The sequence below is a fragment of the Theobroma cacao genome, chromosome 7 (assembly GCF_000208745.1).
Source record: "Theobroma cacao cultivar B97-61/B2 chromosome 7, Criollo_cocoa_genome_V2, whole genome shotgun sequence".
NCBI lineage: Eukaryota > Viridiplantae > Streptophyta > Magnoliopsida > Malvales > Malvaceae > Theobroma > Theobroma cacao.
Genome location: NC_030856.1, coordinates 6,026,314 through 6,043,504, shown reverse-complemented (window position 1 = coordinate 6,043,504; position 17,191 = coordinate 6,026,314). Strand labels below are relative to the sequence as shown.

The 17,191-nt window shown below is 35.6% G+C and overlaps 2 protein-coding genes, 1 long non-coding RNA gene and 1 pseudogene across 5 annotated transcripts; 3 read left to right on the top strand and 1 right to left on the bottom strand.

The window, feature by feature from the left end:
- LOC18594104 lies at nt 2,854-4,983 on the top strand. 3 transcript variants are annotated; one of them, XR_001928681.1, is made up of 5 exons: nt 2,854-2,954; nt 3,046-3,218; nt 3,814-3,982; nt 4,113-4,407; nt 4,779-4,983. It is a non-coding gene; the product is annotated as an uncharacterized LOC18594104 (long non-coding RNA). The 3 variants fall into 3 exon arrangements; XR_001928679.1 differs by having other exon boundaries at nt 3,046-3,982; XR_001928680.1 differs by having other exon boundaries at nt 3,046-3,982; nt 4,104-4,407.
- On the bottom strand, nt 5,366-8,912 carry LOC18507103 (G-type lectin S-receptor-like serine/threonine-protein kinase At4g27290). Its single transcript, XM_018124497.1, has 7 exons — nt 7,492-8,912; nt 7,200-7,316; nt 6,795-6,952; nt 6,513-6,723; nt 6,179-6,416; nt 5,950-6,100; nt 5,366-5,871 (listed from the first exon to the last, which is right to left on the bottom strand). Exons 1-7 carry the CDS (start codon nt 8,771-8,773, stop codon nt 5,569-5,571), a joined length of 2,460 nt encoding a protein of 819 aa, XP_017979986.1. The 5' UTR covers nt 8,774-8,912; the 3' UTR covers nt 5,366-5,568.
- Nucleotides 10,409-12,672, top strand: LOC18594102 (ras-related protein RABA1f). The gene is made up of 2 exons (XM_007021561.2): nt 10,409-10,778; nt 11,857-12,672. Exons 1-2 carry the CDS (start codon nt 10,558-10,560, stop codon nt 12,287-12,289), a joined length of 654 nt encoding a protein of 217 aa, XP_007021623.1. The 5' UTR covers nt 10,409-10,557; the 3' UTR covers nt 12,290-12,672.
- On the top strand, nt 13,084-14,773 carry LOC18594101 (annotated as a pseudogene).

The following is a 17,191-nucleotide window of genomic DNA, read 5'->3' as shown; positions in this document are numbered from 1 at the left end:
TTCTCATCATCTTCATTTACTGCTTCATAATCATCCAGAACATCATCAGCATTACCTCTAACCCAGCTACTTTCAATCCTTTGTGTCTCCCAGTTCCACTTTGCTGCCTCATCAAACTTCACATCCCTGCTAACAAATACCTTTCTTGTCTTAACATCAAGCACCCTGTAACCTTTGGATACTTGGCTATAACCAAGATGGACTGCTACAAGAGACTTTTCATCTAGTTTTCCTCTTTTAGCATCAGGAACTTTAGAATAGCAAATGCAGCCAAACACTCTAAGATGATTAATAGCAGGCTTGACATCAAACCAAGCTTCATATGGAGTCTTATTTGGGAGAGCTCTGGTCTGAGCAATATTAAGAAGATAGTTTGCAGTATTAGCTGCTTCTGCCCATAGGTACTTTGGTAGGCTCATTTCAAATAACAAACATCTAGCCATCTCCATAATTGTTCTGTTTTTCCTCTCAGAAGTTCCATTTTGTTGAGGACTATATGTCACTGTGAGCTGATGCACTATGCCAAACTGACTGAGATACAGCTCAAATTTTGTTGCAGTGAATTCAGTGCCATTGTCACTTCTGACCTTCTTAATGGTTTGGCTTGCCTGATTCTCCACTAGAGTTTTAAACTCAGGAAAAACACCAGAAGCTTCAGATTTTCTTTTTAGGAAATAAATCCAACTGAATTTTGTCACATCATTAATGAACAGCAAATAAAATCTGCTCCCATTTAAAGACTCAATCTTCATTGGACCTCCTATATCAGGATGCACCAACTCCAATTTTCGAGTTGCTTTCTAGGTTCTGGTTTTAGGAAATGCAGCTCTCTTTTGATTTCCAAATTGACAGATTCTACAAACTCTATCAGGTTCACCAATTCTAGGAAGTCCATCAACAAGATTATGCACAGCCATTTGCTTCAAGTAAGTATGATTGATATGACCATACCTCCTATGCCAAAGGTCAGTGTCCACAAAAATAGCCTTATAAGCAGTCTGTTTAAGTTTCATCCAATTCACAGGAAAGCATCTATTTCTCATGCCTACTGTAAACAACTCTTTACCAGCAGGATCACTAACAGTGCAGGTCCTATCTTTGAAAACAAGCATATAGTTGTCATCAACTAATTGCCCTACACTCAACAAGTTTTGGCTAACATCCGTAGCAAAGTAAACACAATTTATCAATTTTCTACCTGTAGGAGTCTGGACACCTATAGTTCCCACTCCAAAAATCAGTAGAAATTCTCCATTTCCAACCTCCATTCTTGTCCTGAAGCTAGAGTCCAAATCAACAAAATTGTCCTTGCATCCAGTGAGATGATTGGAGCAGCCACTATCAAGCAGCCACACATCTTTTCTTTCTTCACTGTCCACATGTTTCACCATGAAAAGTATCTCTTCATCAGCTTGAAGTTCTTCAACTACAACAACTTTCTCATCACCAGTTTTTATCTTTACTTTTGCAAACCTTCTCCACATGTCCTTGCTGTTGACACCTCTTGCATTTGACATTTGGTCTGAACCAGCAAAACTTCTCTGTATGGTTTGTTTTTTTATAATGAGAGCACGGTGGAAACTTTTTCTTTTGTTCCCTATGTCCCTTCTCATCAGACTTCTTACTCTTATCCCTTTTTCCTACTTCATTTCTCTTAGCACTACCATTACTAGGCTTCACATTCTTTGAATTTGCAACCAAGGCACTTTCAGTGATGCCCTTTTGCCTAAAAGCTCTCCTCTGCTCCAAACCTTCTAATGTATTCACCAGCTCTTTTAAAGTTATTTGACTAAGATCTCTAGAATCCTCCAGTGAGGAGATTTTTGACTCATATCTCTTAGACAGACTAACCAGCATCTTGCTAATAAGTCTTTCCTCATCCATCTCTTTACCAAGCAGCCTTAGTTGATTAACAACACCCATCATTTTACCAGAGAACTTTTAATGGTCTCAGTATCATCCATAGTCAACATTTCAAACTGCCTAGATAAATTAAGAGCTTGAATCCTTCTAGTTCTATCACTACCGTGAAATTCCTCTTTCAACTGATCCCAGACCTCTTTAGAACTATTTAGATGCATGATTCTACTAAAAATATCATCAGAGACAGCAAAATGTAAACAGGACAGGACCTTATACCTTTTTGCCTTGTCTTCCTCAAACTGCCTTATTTGAGCCAATGTTGGGTTAGCATGCCTTTGAACAGGATCTTCTCCAATCTCTACCACCTCCCAAAGAGGGAAAGCTCGCAGGTAAGATTGCATCTTCACAGACCAAAAAACATAATTTTCTCCAGTAAGCACTGGAGAAACAGTGGTGCTAAAACCGGAGGTAGCCATGAACCATGAACTAAACAGCTAAGTTGGAAATCAAATAAGAGAGGAAAAAAATCAGAGAAAACAACCCCTTAAGACCCTTAAGAGCTCTGATACCATGTAAAATTTCTGATGAATTTTAGCTGGAGAACAGAGAAGCTAAAATGATTTTAGGAATAAAGAAGAAATTGAAAAACCCAATGGTGGGAGAAAAGAACTCTACAGCCACTTTCATTCTCAATAATATCTGTATGGGTAGTAACAGACTAAGCCAAGAAAATCGGGAAATAAAATGAAAAACATGAAAAACCAGCTAAGCACAAGAATCCAGCCTTGGATTTTGTGCATTGCAACAACCTTCGACAGCTAAGAGGAAAAATGAACAACCAGCAAAAATAAAACATGGCTTTTAGCCTTACAAATAGCAAAAAACGACACCAGAAAAAACGTTTTTAGCATACCCACAACTAAGACTCAAAACGACACTATTTGAAGAGTTTTATTAAACACTAACTCAATAGCTAAAGTAATACTTTTTCTAGGTTCTTCCTTCCTTCAACGTATAGTTGACATTGTGCTCAATTTCATCTTCTCCTGCAGCACCATCTGGAATCACTAGTTTCTCAACACTATATAATAGTATGATAGAGAATTTAATTACTTACAAAAGTTATTCTTTCTTACTGATTCAAACATTATTTTTTTTCTCTTTTCGTTTGTTTTATGCCAGTTGTTGCTGATTGGAGGTCAAGTGAATCAGGCCCTAAGTGAAGTCGAAAAAGTTCTGTAACAATTCAAGAGTGCCCTTTCCATTTAGGTATCGACCTACCAAATAATTTTGTTCCCCCCCTTTTTCCATGGTTGCCAAGAAGTGAATTCATATTGGAAAATATAATCCCAAAGGTACTTTATTTCATTTTGTCTTAACTTAGATAACTTGAGAATAACAGAAAAAGGAATATGAAGATAAGTGCTAGAGGACTCAACTAATGATTACAACTATGGTATTTGTTGTGGCAGTTATGTCTGGTGATAATCTTTTTGGGAAAATATTATATCTGAATGTGTTAGTACTAGTTGTTCCAAGGGACATTATGGTACTGTTGCCTTTGCATAGATTTTTGTGATAAGGTAGATAGTTTTTGTTGACATTACTTTCCTTTTTCTTCTGTCTTGACAAATATATCTTGTGCAGAAATCTCCTTTGGGTGTATCCGAGGCTAAAGCTCCCTCTTCGCTTAGAAGTTTTCCTTTAGTAGAATGGGCTTGATATTTTAATTATTTTCTACTATCTCCCATGGAATCTTTACTTTCAGGAGCACCTTCCAAATATTATATAAAAGATTTAATTATTCTTGCAGTATGTTAATTTTTTCAGCTGGTCCTCTTGTTGCCTTTACAAAACACTGATGTGTTGGTCCTTTGCAGAATAAGGGCTAGTCTTTTAGAGTGTTTTTATTCTAATGATTCTGTCATGCTCTCTACATGTTTTGAGGAGACTTTGAAGAAGGATCCAACATGCTGCCACTCATTGGCAAGGCTTGTCAGCATGCAACAAAATGGTATATTATCAATTATCTTGCATAGATAGACCAGTACCCACTTCATTTGACAGTCGTTTCAATGCAGTGATTCTATCACCTAGTTGTGACACAGCCACCACCAAGGTCCCTCCCCTCTTTTTGTTTGCTTTTGCAATATTTGAACTTGGGTTTTGACAATCTCTCTCTCTCTCTTAATCATAGAAGTTTTTGCATATATAATTGTGATTTTGATATTCTTTTTAAGGGACTATAGTCTGGAATACCTTGTGGAGATGATTGCTTTGCATTTGGAAGCTACCAATCTAGAGTCCAATACATGGAGGGTGTTTGCTTCATGCTTCCTCAAACTATATCAGCATGAAGAGGATCGATTGTCAGTATGTCTCAATAGGAATGAAGGTGAACAAATTCCAAAGCTCTCTGTTAACTACAATAAGATGCCAAAATTTTTACTGAGGGAAAATCAAGAAAAGTTTGGAGGTTATGCTGCAAATGCTGGTTAAAACGTCACTTTGCCATGAAGATGCTTGCATCAGAAATGGCTTCAGGTTTGTTTCTATTTCCTATTACGGAACTGTCTAATCCTTTCCCTCTGCACCGTTTTACTTAATTCCTTTACTATCTATCTCAGTTCTCACAGGAGTTAGACCCCCATGTTGGTTGAGCCTGCTTACATTATAGTTTATTGTCCTTTTGATTGCTAACATTTGCATGATTCTTTTGGCTTGCTAGTTTTGAAGAATGGTTATTTAACCTGAATAAATTTATTGTTTCAATCATCATCAAGCATCACCTAGTCATATGCTATGTTGCATCTTTCATATTTTAGCACACATCTGGCGAACTACTCCACGTACTTCATGATCTTTTTCTTGGCGAGATTGGTTAAATAAATTTTTGTTCTCCTTGTTTGGAACAGGGTTCTCGGAGCTTTTAACTTACAAAGTAGCTTGCGCATCCCATTTGTATGGTCAAGAGTTCAACTACGTTGGAAAGGTTTATTGTCATTTTGAGGAACAAAATGATAGGGACATACTAAAATTCCTAAAAAGGCACATTGAGAATTCTATCAGATTAAATGTGAATATTCAAGAGAAATTAAATCAGATATAGTGTTCATGCAAGCATATCTTTCTTTCTGTTGTTCTTTATATCATTATTCATCTTTAATTTTGTGGATGAGGCAATTGAATCTCTTATTTTTGGCTAAAACACATAATATCTCTATGTTTTAGATCAACACAATACAATTGGAAAATAATAATTATGATAACATAAATGTAAAGCAATAAACAATTTTCTACCTAGTAATTTTGGTGACATTTATCGCTAAGGGTAAAACAATGCAAGATTATTTTATTAAGCTAACAGAAACTGTTAAATCTTTTTATCTTTATTAGACTAATGCCAGTGGCAAAGTAGATTGTAAGATGTTCTCATAATTAGCCCTGTAGTCTATGTTTTGCAATGTTTGTCCTAATTGAACTCTCAGATAAGAAACCAATATTCGGAGACAAACTGCATTCAAAATACATAAATTTCTTCAGGAATCTTTCTACAAGATCTGTCTTCTGAATTTAACATGAGAAACAGAACAACCAATCCTTACATATCGCAAACATGGATGTAGAAATGTAATGTACAAATTGCATGATGAGCAAACATTTGCGAAGACAATGACAGAGTAAGACATATAGTTAAATATTTCTCTATCGACCATCCAAAATTGAGATAGTAACATCATTATTTGACAATTTAATATTGCTTGAAGAAGAATCTGTTTCTAGTGACTTATTGTCCATCAGGAAACTGGGTTCCTTGGGTTCTACTAGGGCAATCTCACTACCCAACATAAGAACCACAGATGATATGTTGGGTCTATCATCAGGACGTTGTTGCACACATAAGAGAGCAATGTGGATGCACCTCACCACTTCCGACAGAGAGCATGACTCTTGTAAAAACGAATCAATCAGTTCTAATGGCTTTTCTTTCTTCCACAGTGCCCAAGCCTAAGACAAAATTATAAGCTGTTGGTCATTCTCCTTCTCAAAGTACATCAACATTTAACAAGTAAGTTTCATGCTTACATGTCCAATCAGGTTGAGGTCATGGCTTGGATTGTAAAACCCTTTATTTTTCTTGCCACTTATAATCTCCAGCGCCAGTATCCCGAAGCTGAAAACGTCTGATTTTACTGAGAATTGCCCGTTGATAGCGTATTCTGGTGCCATATAACCACTGTAGAAAATCAGCAAAAGAAAGCAACATTAGTGATGTTTTACAGTTAAATTCATGAATGTGCAGTTAACCACTTACTAAGTTCCAACCACTCTATTTGTATTCCCCTCAGTCTGGTCTCCTCCAAAAGTTTTAGCCAAGCCGAAGTCTGAAATTTTTGGATTCATCTCACTATCAAGGAGAATATTACTAGTTTTAAGATCTCTGTGTATAATCCTCAATCTGGAATCTTGATGCAGATAGACAAGCCCCCGAGCAACTCCATTGATAATATGAAAACGCTTTGGCCAATCTAGTAGCTCGTGCCTTGCTCTGTCTGACATGCATGTATTATATTGAAATTCAGTCTCCATTTATTATATATATGCACTAGCCTACAGAAATTTTTCAGGTTTTTTGAGGGATCCATTACCGAAAATGAAGAAATTCAGACTTTTGTTCGGCATAAATTCATACACCAGCATTTTCTCCTCTCCTTGGATGCAGCATCCAAGAAGCTTTACAAGATTCCGATGTTGAAGTTTGGCGATCAGTGCTACTTCATTTTTGAACTCATCTGATCCTTGTCTTGAGCGGATTGAGAGCCTCTTCACAGCAATTTGTTGTCCATCTTCCATAGTACCCTGAAAATAATGTACTATATGTAAGAATGTTTTCGTCTAACATTCATTTAAGCAGAACAGTGCAAATTTACCTTGTAAACAGGCCCAAAACCACCTTCTCCCAGCTTGTTGTCAGATGAGAAGCCATTGGTGGCTTTAGCTAACACAGCTAGGTCGAATAATTCAAGTTCTCTATCTTCCTTTTGCCCTGCATTGCTCCTGTTATTTACACCATGATTTTCATTTTCCCCTGAAACAGTTGCCAAACGTGCTAACATTAGCCATAGAATGTTGGGTTATGACCACTTTGTTGGTTTTGGTCCAACATATTTCTGAACAAAACCTCAAAATTCCTCTCACAGCCACCATATGATTGTGTCTGAGTTCTTTTGGATCTTTTCTCAAAAGAACCAGGGGAAGTTTCTAGCACTCTTTACATTTCTGAAGTTTCTCTAAAGCATTGTTGAAATATGATTTCTGAAGGCAGATCGCTTTACCTTGCATTCTTGTACGGCTTCTGCGAAAGTAATAGCAGACAAGAAGCACACCAACAACTAAGAAAATGACAGCTGGAGGTATGACTGCAAGCTTCATTTTAACCTCACCTTTTGGCTCTTCATGGACAAGGACAATTCAATGAATCCAAGAAAGAAAAAGAAAGAAGTTAGTTAAATTAGAGCTGAGAATTGATGCACAAATGCTGCAGCGTTAAATGCTTTAATACTTGGTAATATAACTTCAAGGAAATACTTGATACTTATCACAATCAAAAGTAATTAGCTCATATACCTGCTTCAGAAGTAGACATTCGAATGTATAGTTCTTGCCCACCATCTTGAAACTGTTTGATATCAATCAGATCTCCAAACCAAATGGCACAACCACTTCCTTGTCCTCTTATATCTGTGTTTGTGTAGGCCATACAAGAACAGTTCTGTAAACATTTAGCCCTGCATTCTTTGAGACTTATGCTTTTGTCTACCCAAGAATGTTCTGTATCTGGCAGTTTCAATCGACCAAATTTGATAAATGCATCTCCCTTCTGGCAGTCTAATGGCTTATTGCGAACACATCCTTGAGACCAGTTGATGGAGTCCCAATACCGTGAAGCTTTATGCTTGAATCCTTTCAAACATTGACAAGGTAGCGCTTCAGCACTGTCACAAATCCCATATGCACCACAGAGTCCAAAGTTGTCACAGAAATCAGTCGGTGGATAAGTAGAAAGCATCCAACTTCTACTTCCTTCAATCCAAAAGTAGCCCTGAGCCTGATAGATGGTTTGGTTCAAAACATACCTCATGATAGCTGATTGATTGCCGAGGCAAAATCTGAAGTACACCTCGTCATTATTCCATACAAATTCGAAGTGAAAACCAGGACTAGGCTTTAACAAGGGTGTACCACTGTATCCGACGCCATTCCAGGGGCCTGTCCGAATGAGTTTCTTTGTACCCTTCCATGCAACAAAATCAGGGTAATTATTTAGCTCGACGCCAGAAGTGAAGTCTCCAGGAGATGGATCATCATAGCTCTTCCATGCTGTCAAACGGCGATCAAGACCAGTTCTCAAGTCCGATCCATACTTCATCCCTGGTAGAAGAGTATCAGTTGGATAGTCAAAGCTTTGCCACGAAAGAGCTCTTTCTGAATTACTATCATCACTTTCATCTCTTAGGACAAGATTTCCAGAATCCAAGAGCTGTACTGTTGGCTTTCGCGCTATCTTTGTTGATTTTGTTGACCAAACAACACCGTTGCTTCGACTGAGCAGCATAAGATTGCCTTTTCTGTTGAGCAACAGCATACCATACGAGTCATTGATTGGGTTGCGCCGGTTTGCAACCCAAACAACAGTTCGGACAGGGATTTTCTTGTACCAAATTCCCAAGTAACGATTCATGGAGCTTCCAGGGCTGAAGAAACCCAGTTCAAAGGTTCCATCTCTGGAAACCAAGGTCCTGCCATCACTTAAAGACTCTGAGGAGGTAAAGTAATCGATTCCAACAGAGAATCTAGAGAAGAAACTAAGCAAGATGATTTTGATCGAAATGAAAGATAAAATGTCCATCGCTTCCCAAGCTTTCACAACTCACTGCTAGAGTTTTTCATATTGAAGCATTATAAAAGAAAAGAATCTCAAAGCTCATAACAGTTCACTTTCATGGAGGTGCATGCAAGTAGGGTGTGAGCAAAATTGTACCGGATCAACCGAACTGATTTAAATGTGATTTAGGTAAAACTATTCGATCTAATTGGTTTATTAAATTTATTAATCTGAAAAGTTTAATTTAATTGATTTATTTGATTGTTTCTTAATTTTAAAATTTTTAAACCGAATCAATCAAAAGATCAAACTAATTATATATATATATGATAATATTATATATATTATTTTTAAATTTATATAAAATATATGTTTTTATTTTAAATCTTACAATTTTTTTAAATTTATTGATTTTCAATTCGATAGTTAACTAACTCGATTTTCTTTTATATTTGGTCAATTCTTATCGAATTTTTAAAAATATTTAATTTATTTAATCATTAATTATAATTGACTAAATCAATGGAATCGACTAATTGTTCACTCCTACTTGCAAGTTGGGAAGACCACGTTGACTGTGTTTTCTACTCTTCTTGTAGCTGACCAATCAGGAGCTTCTTCGAAGTAATGAGCTGAAATATACAGATACCAGTACTTGAAGTTTGAATTTGCCAGGTTTGACTATAGAATTAATTCCGGAAAGGGGAAAACATTTGGCTAGTCAAATAGTTAAATGCAGTTGGCCAGGGACCGTTGGCAGCTAGAACTAATGAAAGGTAGTCAACGAACACGACCCAGGCCAGGAAATACACTCCCAGGACTTCTATCTTTCAAAGTGTCTTCTCAGTTTTTGACATTCTATCTTATGGCTAGCCAAAGCCGAAAGCTTGTATCATATTGGTTGAGTGGATATGCCTACACCTTTCCATTTATCAACACAACCATAAATATAAAGAACAAAAAAACTTGATTATCGATTTAGTCCACGATCACATGGAGTTAAAAAATATATGAAATTATATATTATTTTATAATATTAATATATCACATTATTATTAATTATAATATATTAATATATTAAATTAATATAATATGACATAAAATTACAAGTCAAGTTTTGATTAATGATAATTATTTGTATCAATTAAGTTAATGTGAGGTAAAAAATATCGTATGATTATATTATCATGTCATTATATCACATCAATATGTCATGTTATCTAAATATTTGATTTATTAATAGATACATGATCTCTTACTTAAAAAGCAAGATTCGAAATCTTATTTTTCTAATTTCAAAAAAAAAATATATATATATATAATATGTTAACATATCATATCAACATTACATGACATAAAATGATAAATAACGTTTAATTATTTAACCGTTAATGATAAAAATTTATTTAATCTAAAAAAATATAAAAAACTTATTCGAAGTGATAAAAAATTAAAACTTTATTTAAAATTTTTTAAAATAATTTAAAAATTCTTTTAATTATTGTGCTTACTATTTATTATTATTCTATTAAGTTGGCTGCTCCAAAAAAAATTCCAAAAACCCACTTTTCCGTTAAATTGGCCCACTAACTTAATTGGGCCGGATCACCAAATTCATTACCTTACTTGACCCAATCCTTATCCCCTCCGGAATCTAACCCCGCATTTCACTTTATTTTTGCCAATGTCGAAATCTCTCTCTCTCCCTCTCTAATGCCACCGATCTCTGCCATTTGATAAAAATTTCCTCGAAAAATCCAATTTTTTAAAATAAATCCGACAAAAAGATTCCAACCCGGTGACCCGAAATGGCGGCATATAGAGCGGATGACGACTATGATTATTTGTTCAAGGTGGTGCTGATCGGGGATTCGGGTGTGGGGAAATCGAACTTGTTGTCTAGATTTACGAGGAACGAGTTTAGCCTTGAATCCAAATCCACAATCGGAGTCGAATTCGCCACCCGAAGCATTCGGGTCGATGATAAGATCGTTAAGGCCCAGATTTGGGACACCGCTGGACAAGAAAGGTACATTTTTTAAACTCACTTTCTTGTTTTAAATGTTCACTCTTATTTCTCATTTGTTTTGTTTTGTTCTTTTTTTTTAGTTTTAAGGGGTTTTGTAATTTTGAGAGATTTGAGGAAAAGGAGGTGTATCTTGGATTGGTGTATTGGTTTGGTGAAATGGGTACTTGGAATTTTGGTTTTTTCTTTTTAGGTTGTTTGGTTGCTGGGATAATGTGGGAATGAGTTGCGATCAGATTTTTTTTTTCTTTTTAATGTTAAAGCATGTGGACTTGGATTTTGGTTATTTGGCGAAAAGAAAGCGTTTTTTTGGATTGGTCCGTTGTTTTAAGAATATGTCAAAGACAATTTTCTTGATTAGCATGCTGCAAAGTCGATTTGGTTTAGAAATTAGCATGTGTCATGTTTATGAATAGATTATATATAAAATCAACAGTTGGTTTACTCATGGATGAGCCATACAGAAAACGTAGTGGGTCTAATTTATTTAATGTCTGTTCCATTAACGAAAACATAGAGTGCACCTACTACTCTTAAAAGTCCAAGTTGAATCATTGAGCTGTATCTGTTAGCATCTCTAGAATATCCCTTGTATATTCTATCACTTGTCTGTCTAATCTATGAAACATTGTATTTATTGTTGTTGGGTTAAGAAGAATTTGTCTGTTATTTTCAGCTTTGATTATTGTATTAATTCTACTAAGGAAACCTTGTTCTAGTCTTAAAGTACTATTATATGATATTTTGAAATTTAGGACATTGTTGTGGTTTTTGTTTCAGTTCTGATGAATGTCCTATTATTTGTAAATTTTGATGCTTGAACTTATGTGAAAAGCATCTTTACATGCCTTTAGAAGTCATGTCTTCTGTTCTGTCTTCAACTCTGCTTGCCATGCATGAGGCAGGAAAACTGTTGTGTGCACAACAGAACTTTCTAGTTGCACAGATAATTTTCTCAGTGATGTTTCTCTGGGTAAAAGGTACCAGAGTAAGCTTTCACAATGTCATATATTTTATTAGTTGTATTAATGTGTTCTATAAGCTTTTTGAGAGTTGATTTCTTGTCATATTCCTTACGAAGATACCGAGCAATTACAAGTGCATACTACCGAGGAGCTGTTGGTGCATTGCTCGTCTATGATGTTACTCGACATGTCACATTTGAGAATGTTGAGAGATGGTTGAAGGAGCTACGAGATCACACGGACTCCAATATTGTCATTATGCTTGTTGGCAACAAGGCGGACCTGCGACACTTGCGTGCTGTTTCCACTGAGGATGCTAAGGCCTTTGCCGAGAGAGAAAATACCTTCTTTATGGAGACATCTGCCCTTGAGTCAATGAATGTTGAAAATGCATTCACGGAAGTGTTAAGTCAAATATATCGTGTGGTCAGTCGAAAAGCACTCGAGGTAGGGGACGATCCTGCAGCCTTGCCTAAGGGACAAACCATCAATGTTGGAAGCAAGGATGATGTTTCGGCCATCAAGAAAGTTGGCTGCTGTTCTGCTTAAATGTTTGATGATTTTGGGCATCCAAGTTTCCTCCCTTTTTCATCTCTTTAAGCGCAATACCTTCCTCTTTGTGTTATGGTCCTTGAGCTTCCTCTAGCCTTGAATTTGAAGGCAGAGAAGATGCAGCATCTCGCAATTTTCCTTTTTTTTTTTTCATTTGATTTCAGTTCCTTTTTCATGGTTCTTTATTTCTTTTAGGGTATTTTTCTTCCTCGTGTAATGTTCCATTCCATTTCCATAGTTTTGATAGTTTTTGTTGTATTTGATTGCTGTAGAATACATAGTTTGTTCAGACAGATGTAGTTTTGGAATCTTAAATGATTTTTATTAGTTGTGGATCATAAAATTTGAATTAGCTATGATAATATATATTAATTCCTTCATAGGTGCCTGTGGCTGTTAATTTATTTGGAGTGAATGCTGTAATTGGTATACAAGTTGGAAATCTGTTGCTAGTTTGGGGGGCCACAAGTTTCAAGGTAAAGGGATGGAGATTGATGGAAATCTGTTGTATTTGTGCAAGTGGTGAGGAAGAGCCTTGTACCAAGCAATAAAAAGGCTGAGGAGTACGGGATTTGATATGCTAGCTGGCTAATTGGTATACACATTTGCTTATTCTCCACACACATGTTTTTCGTGCCTCACATTGCCAGTCTTTGTAATAGGTTTTAGTTCAGACGAATAATGCAGTGATTAAATGGTAAGATCATGTGCTTTTCCCTTAATCCAAGATTAGTTCCTATATGTTTAATTATAAACTAAGAAGCAAAAGAGAGTGCGGATTACAACATATATATGTGTCGCCATTGGTGCTTAAAGATTTGGAAATCAGATAAGAATCTATTGTTGCGTCAGTGGAAGATATGTTTGCTATAAACTGAGTGATCCACCTTCTTTATTGACAATGGCAGAGGCAAGAAAAAAAGATACCTCTGAAAGACAGTGTGTATATATATAAATTGGTCTCGACGTACGGTAGCAGAGTGGAAGCAAAGATGAGCAAATCGAACAACTCCCAACTTCATGTTGCTATGTTTCCATGGTTTGCCTTTGGCCATTTCATCCCTTCTTCACCTCTCAAACAAGCTTGCTGAGAAAGGCCACAAGATTTCCTTCTTATTGCCTAAAGGAGCACAGGCAAAGTTGGAACAGCTAAGCTACTACCCAAACCTGATTCGATTCTTTCCTTTCGTTGTTCCCCGTATAGACGGTCTCCCTCCAGACGCCGAAACTGTATCTGATGTTCCTTTCTCTCTACATGTGTCCTTCGCTAACGCTGGCTTTGATGGAACCCAAGATCAAGTTGAAGACATCTTAAGGGCTATAAAGCCTGATATGGTTTTCTATGATTTTGGGCATTGAATTCCAGCTCTGGCTCGCCAAATGGGCATCAAGTCTGTGTACTATACTGTGGTTTCTGCAGCTGCAATATATTGCGCACTTAACCAAAACAGATGGGAAGGATGGGAAGGACGTGACTGAAGAAGAGCTTATAGAGACACCTCCTGGTTATCCTTCTATTGTGAGATTCAGAGGCGAAGACGTTGGTGCTATAATAGATTTCTTAGTAGTACCGGAAACCGGATTGTCAATTGAAGATCGCCTGATCTCTAGCATTGAAGAGAATCATGCCATAGCCTTCAGGACTTATCGTGAAATTGAGGGACCTTTCTGTGACTATTTTGTTGAACAATTTGGAAAGACCGTTCTGTTGAGAGGACCTTGCTTCCCTGAAACCAAGAACACACAGCTTGAAGAGAAATGGGCTTGCTGGCTAAGTAACTTTGAGCCAAGTTCTGTGGTGTTTTGTGCGTTTGGAAGCCAGATTACACTGCAAAAGGAGGAGTTTCAAGAGTTAGTTCTTGGGCTTGAGTTATCGGGGCTACCTTTCTTGGTGGCTTTGAGACCACCACAAGGATGCGTGACGGTTGAAGAGGCATTGCCTGAGGGGTTTGAAGAGAGGGTTCAAGGAAGAGGGCTGGTGCATGGTGGTTGGCTTCCGCAAGAGCTGCTACTAAAACACCCATCTATTGGGTGTTTTGTGAATCACTGTGGTTATGGAACCATGTGGGAATCTTTGCTCAGTGATTGCCAAATTGTACTGATTCCCAGCCTGGCAGGTCAAATCCTGAACACCAGATTAATGGTAGATGAACTCAAGGTTGCAGTTGAGTTGGAGAGAGGAGAAAAGATGCAGATTTCCAAGGAGAAGTTGAGTGAAGCCATCAAGCTGGTTATGGACAAGGACAGTGAAATGGCTGATTTGCTAAGGAGAAACCATTCCAAGCTGAACCAAACACTTTCTAACAGAGATCTTCAGGATGAATATATCAATAATTTCATCCAAGGTCTGCAAAATCTTATCAAATAGAGACTCTACATTGCAAAAGAAGATAAATGGTCTGCTTGCTGTTGGAGATTTTCAACAATAATAATGGAAAAATGAAAAGAAGAAAATCTTTTGAACAATCCTATCAAATAGATATTTTCATCCAATCTTTTGAACAATTAAAATTGTTTAAGAGTTATGTTTGTTCAAATAATTTAATCAATTCAAATAATTATGTTTGTTGACAAATAGACAATTGTATCTGTTAAGAAGAAATATCTTTGTCTATAAATAAGATTCTTTAGTTTCTTGAAAATGTATGAATAAAATAAAAAAGAAAAACAATTTTTTATATTGATTTTGTATACAATCAATGTTTTATCTTCAAAATTTATACATCAGTAACTTCTTTTACACATTATAAATAAAATCAAATAAAACTTTAAAATAAGTGACATAAATACACGCCTTGCAACTATTCCGCAGATATTTTTTAATTAGAGAATTTTCCAATTTTATGTTCCAATACTTACCTCGCTAGCTTAATTAAAATTGACATAAAAGGTTTGCTTATCCACACAAATGTACCCTACTTTACATTGTCAGTCCCTTTCAACAGGATTTAATTTGACATTGACCAATTGTAAACTATAGGTAGTTTATTATAATAAACTATTATAAGAAAAAAAATATTATTATAAGAAAAATATGTTAAATAGTTCCTACAGTATAATAAAAATATTAAAGGGTAAGTTACTCAAAACATCTTAAATTTTGATCATAATTCAATGTGAATCCATTGATATTGAAAATGTACATTTCACTCCAAAACACCCTTCAAATAAAAAACATTAAAATCGAGAGTCCTATGAATTGTGAAGGAGAATCGATTCAAACAACAGGTTTGGATACTTGGAAGTCGCCTAGAGTAGGAAGAAATATTTGAACTTATAATGGTGTAGAGGATTGTTGGTTCATGGGTGGTTATTGGTTGACACTTGACAGAGAGTTTACTTCATGATGGAGATGCATTTCCCAGTGGTTTGGCTTATTGACAACAAATTGTGTTAAATTGTGAAAAGCTGAAGTAATGGCTGCAACAGCAGCCTCTGTTATGAACACGAGAAACAGGATGAACAGAGCTTGATTACCAGCAAAGAAAATAGCATCAAACATTAGCTTCATTCTTCTGAAAGTTAATTACAAGTAATATTTATGAATGATACATTATTAACGCTTGTTATATTGCATGATCCAAGTGTTTAGATTCAACAACACAGTGAACATGCATGGCTACACGTAACAAAACAAGGTAACGTGCTATAAGTTTGCTTTACAGCAAAACAACCTAAGATCTTGTCCACGTGTACCCATCATGCAAGTATTAACCATAACAAATTAGAGCAGCTAGATTGAATTATTTGTGTCCCTTATGTAGATAGTGCAATAAATAATCTCCTCATTTATTATGATCAATCTTGTCAAACTTTGTAAATTTGACTCTATATGTATAATGGTTCTTTTCAAAATATCCTCATCCATGTGTTTTGGAGAATAACCAATCTTTATAATTTTACCTGCTTTTAGTTAAAAAAAATTAATTTTGAATAAAATTGCTCTTAATAAGATCAATTTATATGTTTGGGTCTGCGTCTCAAACTGACTCATATTCTTTAAGCTTTTATCGTCAAACCATTCATCTTCGAAGCATTCCTTGTAAGGGAAAAAATTCTTCAAGCGTTTTGAGCATTTTATAGTGATTTTTGATACGCGAAGAAAATTTTTGAGTATTTTGGAGTAATTTTTTATATACGATAAAAAAACTTTTAGCATTTTGAGCATTCCTTACTAAGTAAGCATATTCGTTAATTATGTTATTAAATGGAATATAGTGTACTGTTTGAAATTATTGATTTTGTTAAATGAAATTTGATAATTTTGGTGGTTTTTGGGTCGAATGTTAACGAGATATGTGTGACTAGTTAGGCATTGGGTTTTGGGGTTTTAAGCATTACATGATTTAGATATTGTGTTACTGGTTGATAGGACACTATATGATTGGTTTTTAAGCATTGCGCAATTAGTTTTTAGTCATTGCGTGACTGATTTTTAAGACATAGCATGACTAGTTGATAAAGTATTGCGTGACTAATTTTTAGTCATTACGTGATTAGTTAATAAAACTAATGATTGGTTTTTAAGTCACGCAATACCTAAAAGCCAATCTTGCAATACTTAAATCACGCAATGTCTAAAAACCAATAACGTAATATTTAATAACTAATTAATTTGCCGGCCTATATTTAAATTACCAAAGCTATATTTTATTCTAATTTACAGATATATCTAAGCAATTTTAAGTTCTCAACTTTGAAGTTTTACGAATATAAATTAATAAACTTAAGAACTCAAAACACATACCTTAATGTTATTATTAATTTTTAGGATGACGAGAGAAAACTGGATAGGGAGATAGACAATATTTGATAAGAGAGAGAAATCAAGATTTAATTTTTAAATTTTTATCTGAATGGTGAGATAGAGAAAATCGAAATTATTATATTTGATTGAAA

Coding starts and splice junctions, on each gene's coding strand:
- LOC18507103 (XM_018124497.1), bottom strand. CDS start 8,773: ATGGACATTTTATCTTTCATTTCGATCAAAATCATCTTGCTTAGTTTC. Junction 6,953..7,199: donor AAGCCGTACAAGAATGCAAG/GTAAAGCGATCT, acceptor CAACTGTTTCAG/GGGAAAATGAAAATCATGGT. Junction 5,872..5,949: donor ACCTCAACCTGATTGGACAT/GTAAGCATGAAA, acceptor ATTTTGTCTTAG/GCTTGGGCACTGTGGAAGAA.
- LOC18594102 (XM_007021561.2), top strand. CDS start 10,558: ATGGCGGCATATAGAGCGGATGACGACTATGATTATTTGTTCAAGGTG. Junction 10,779..11,856: donor GACACCGCTGGACAAGAAAG/GTACATTTTTTA, acceptor TTCCTTACGAAG/ATACCGAGCAATTACAAGTG.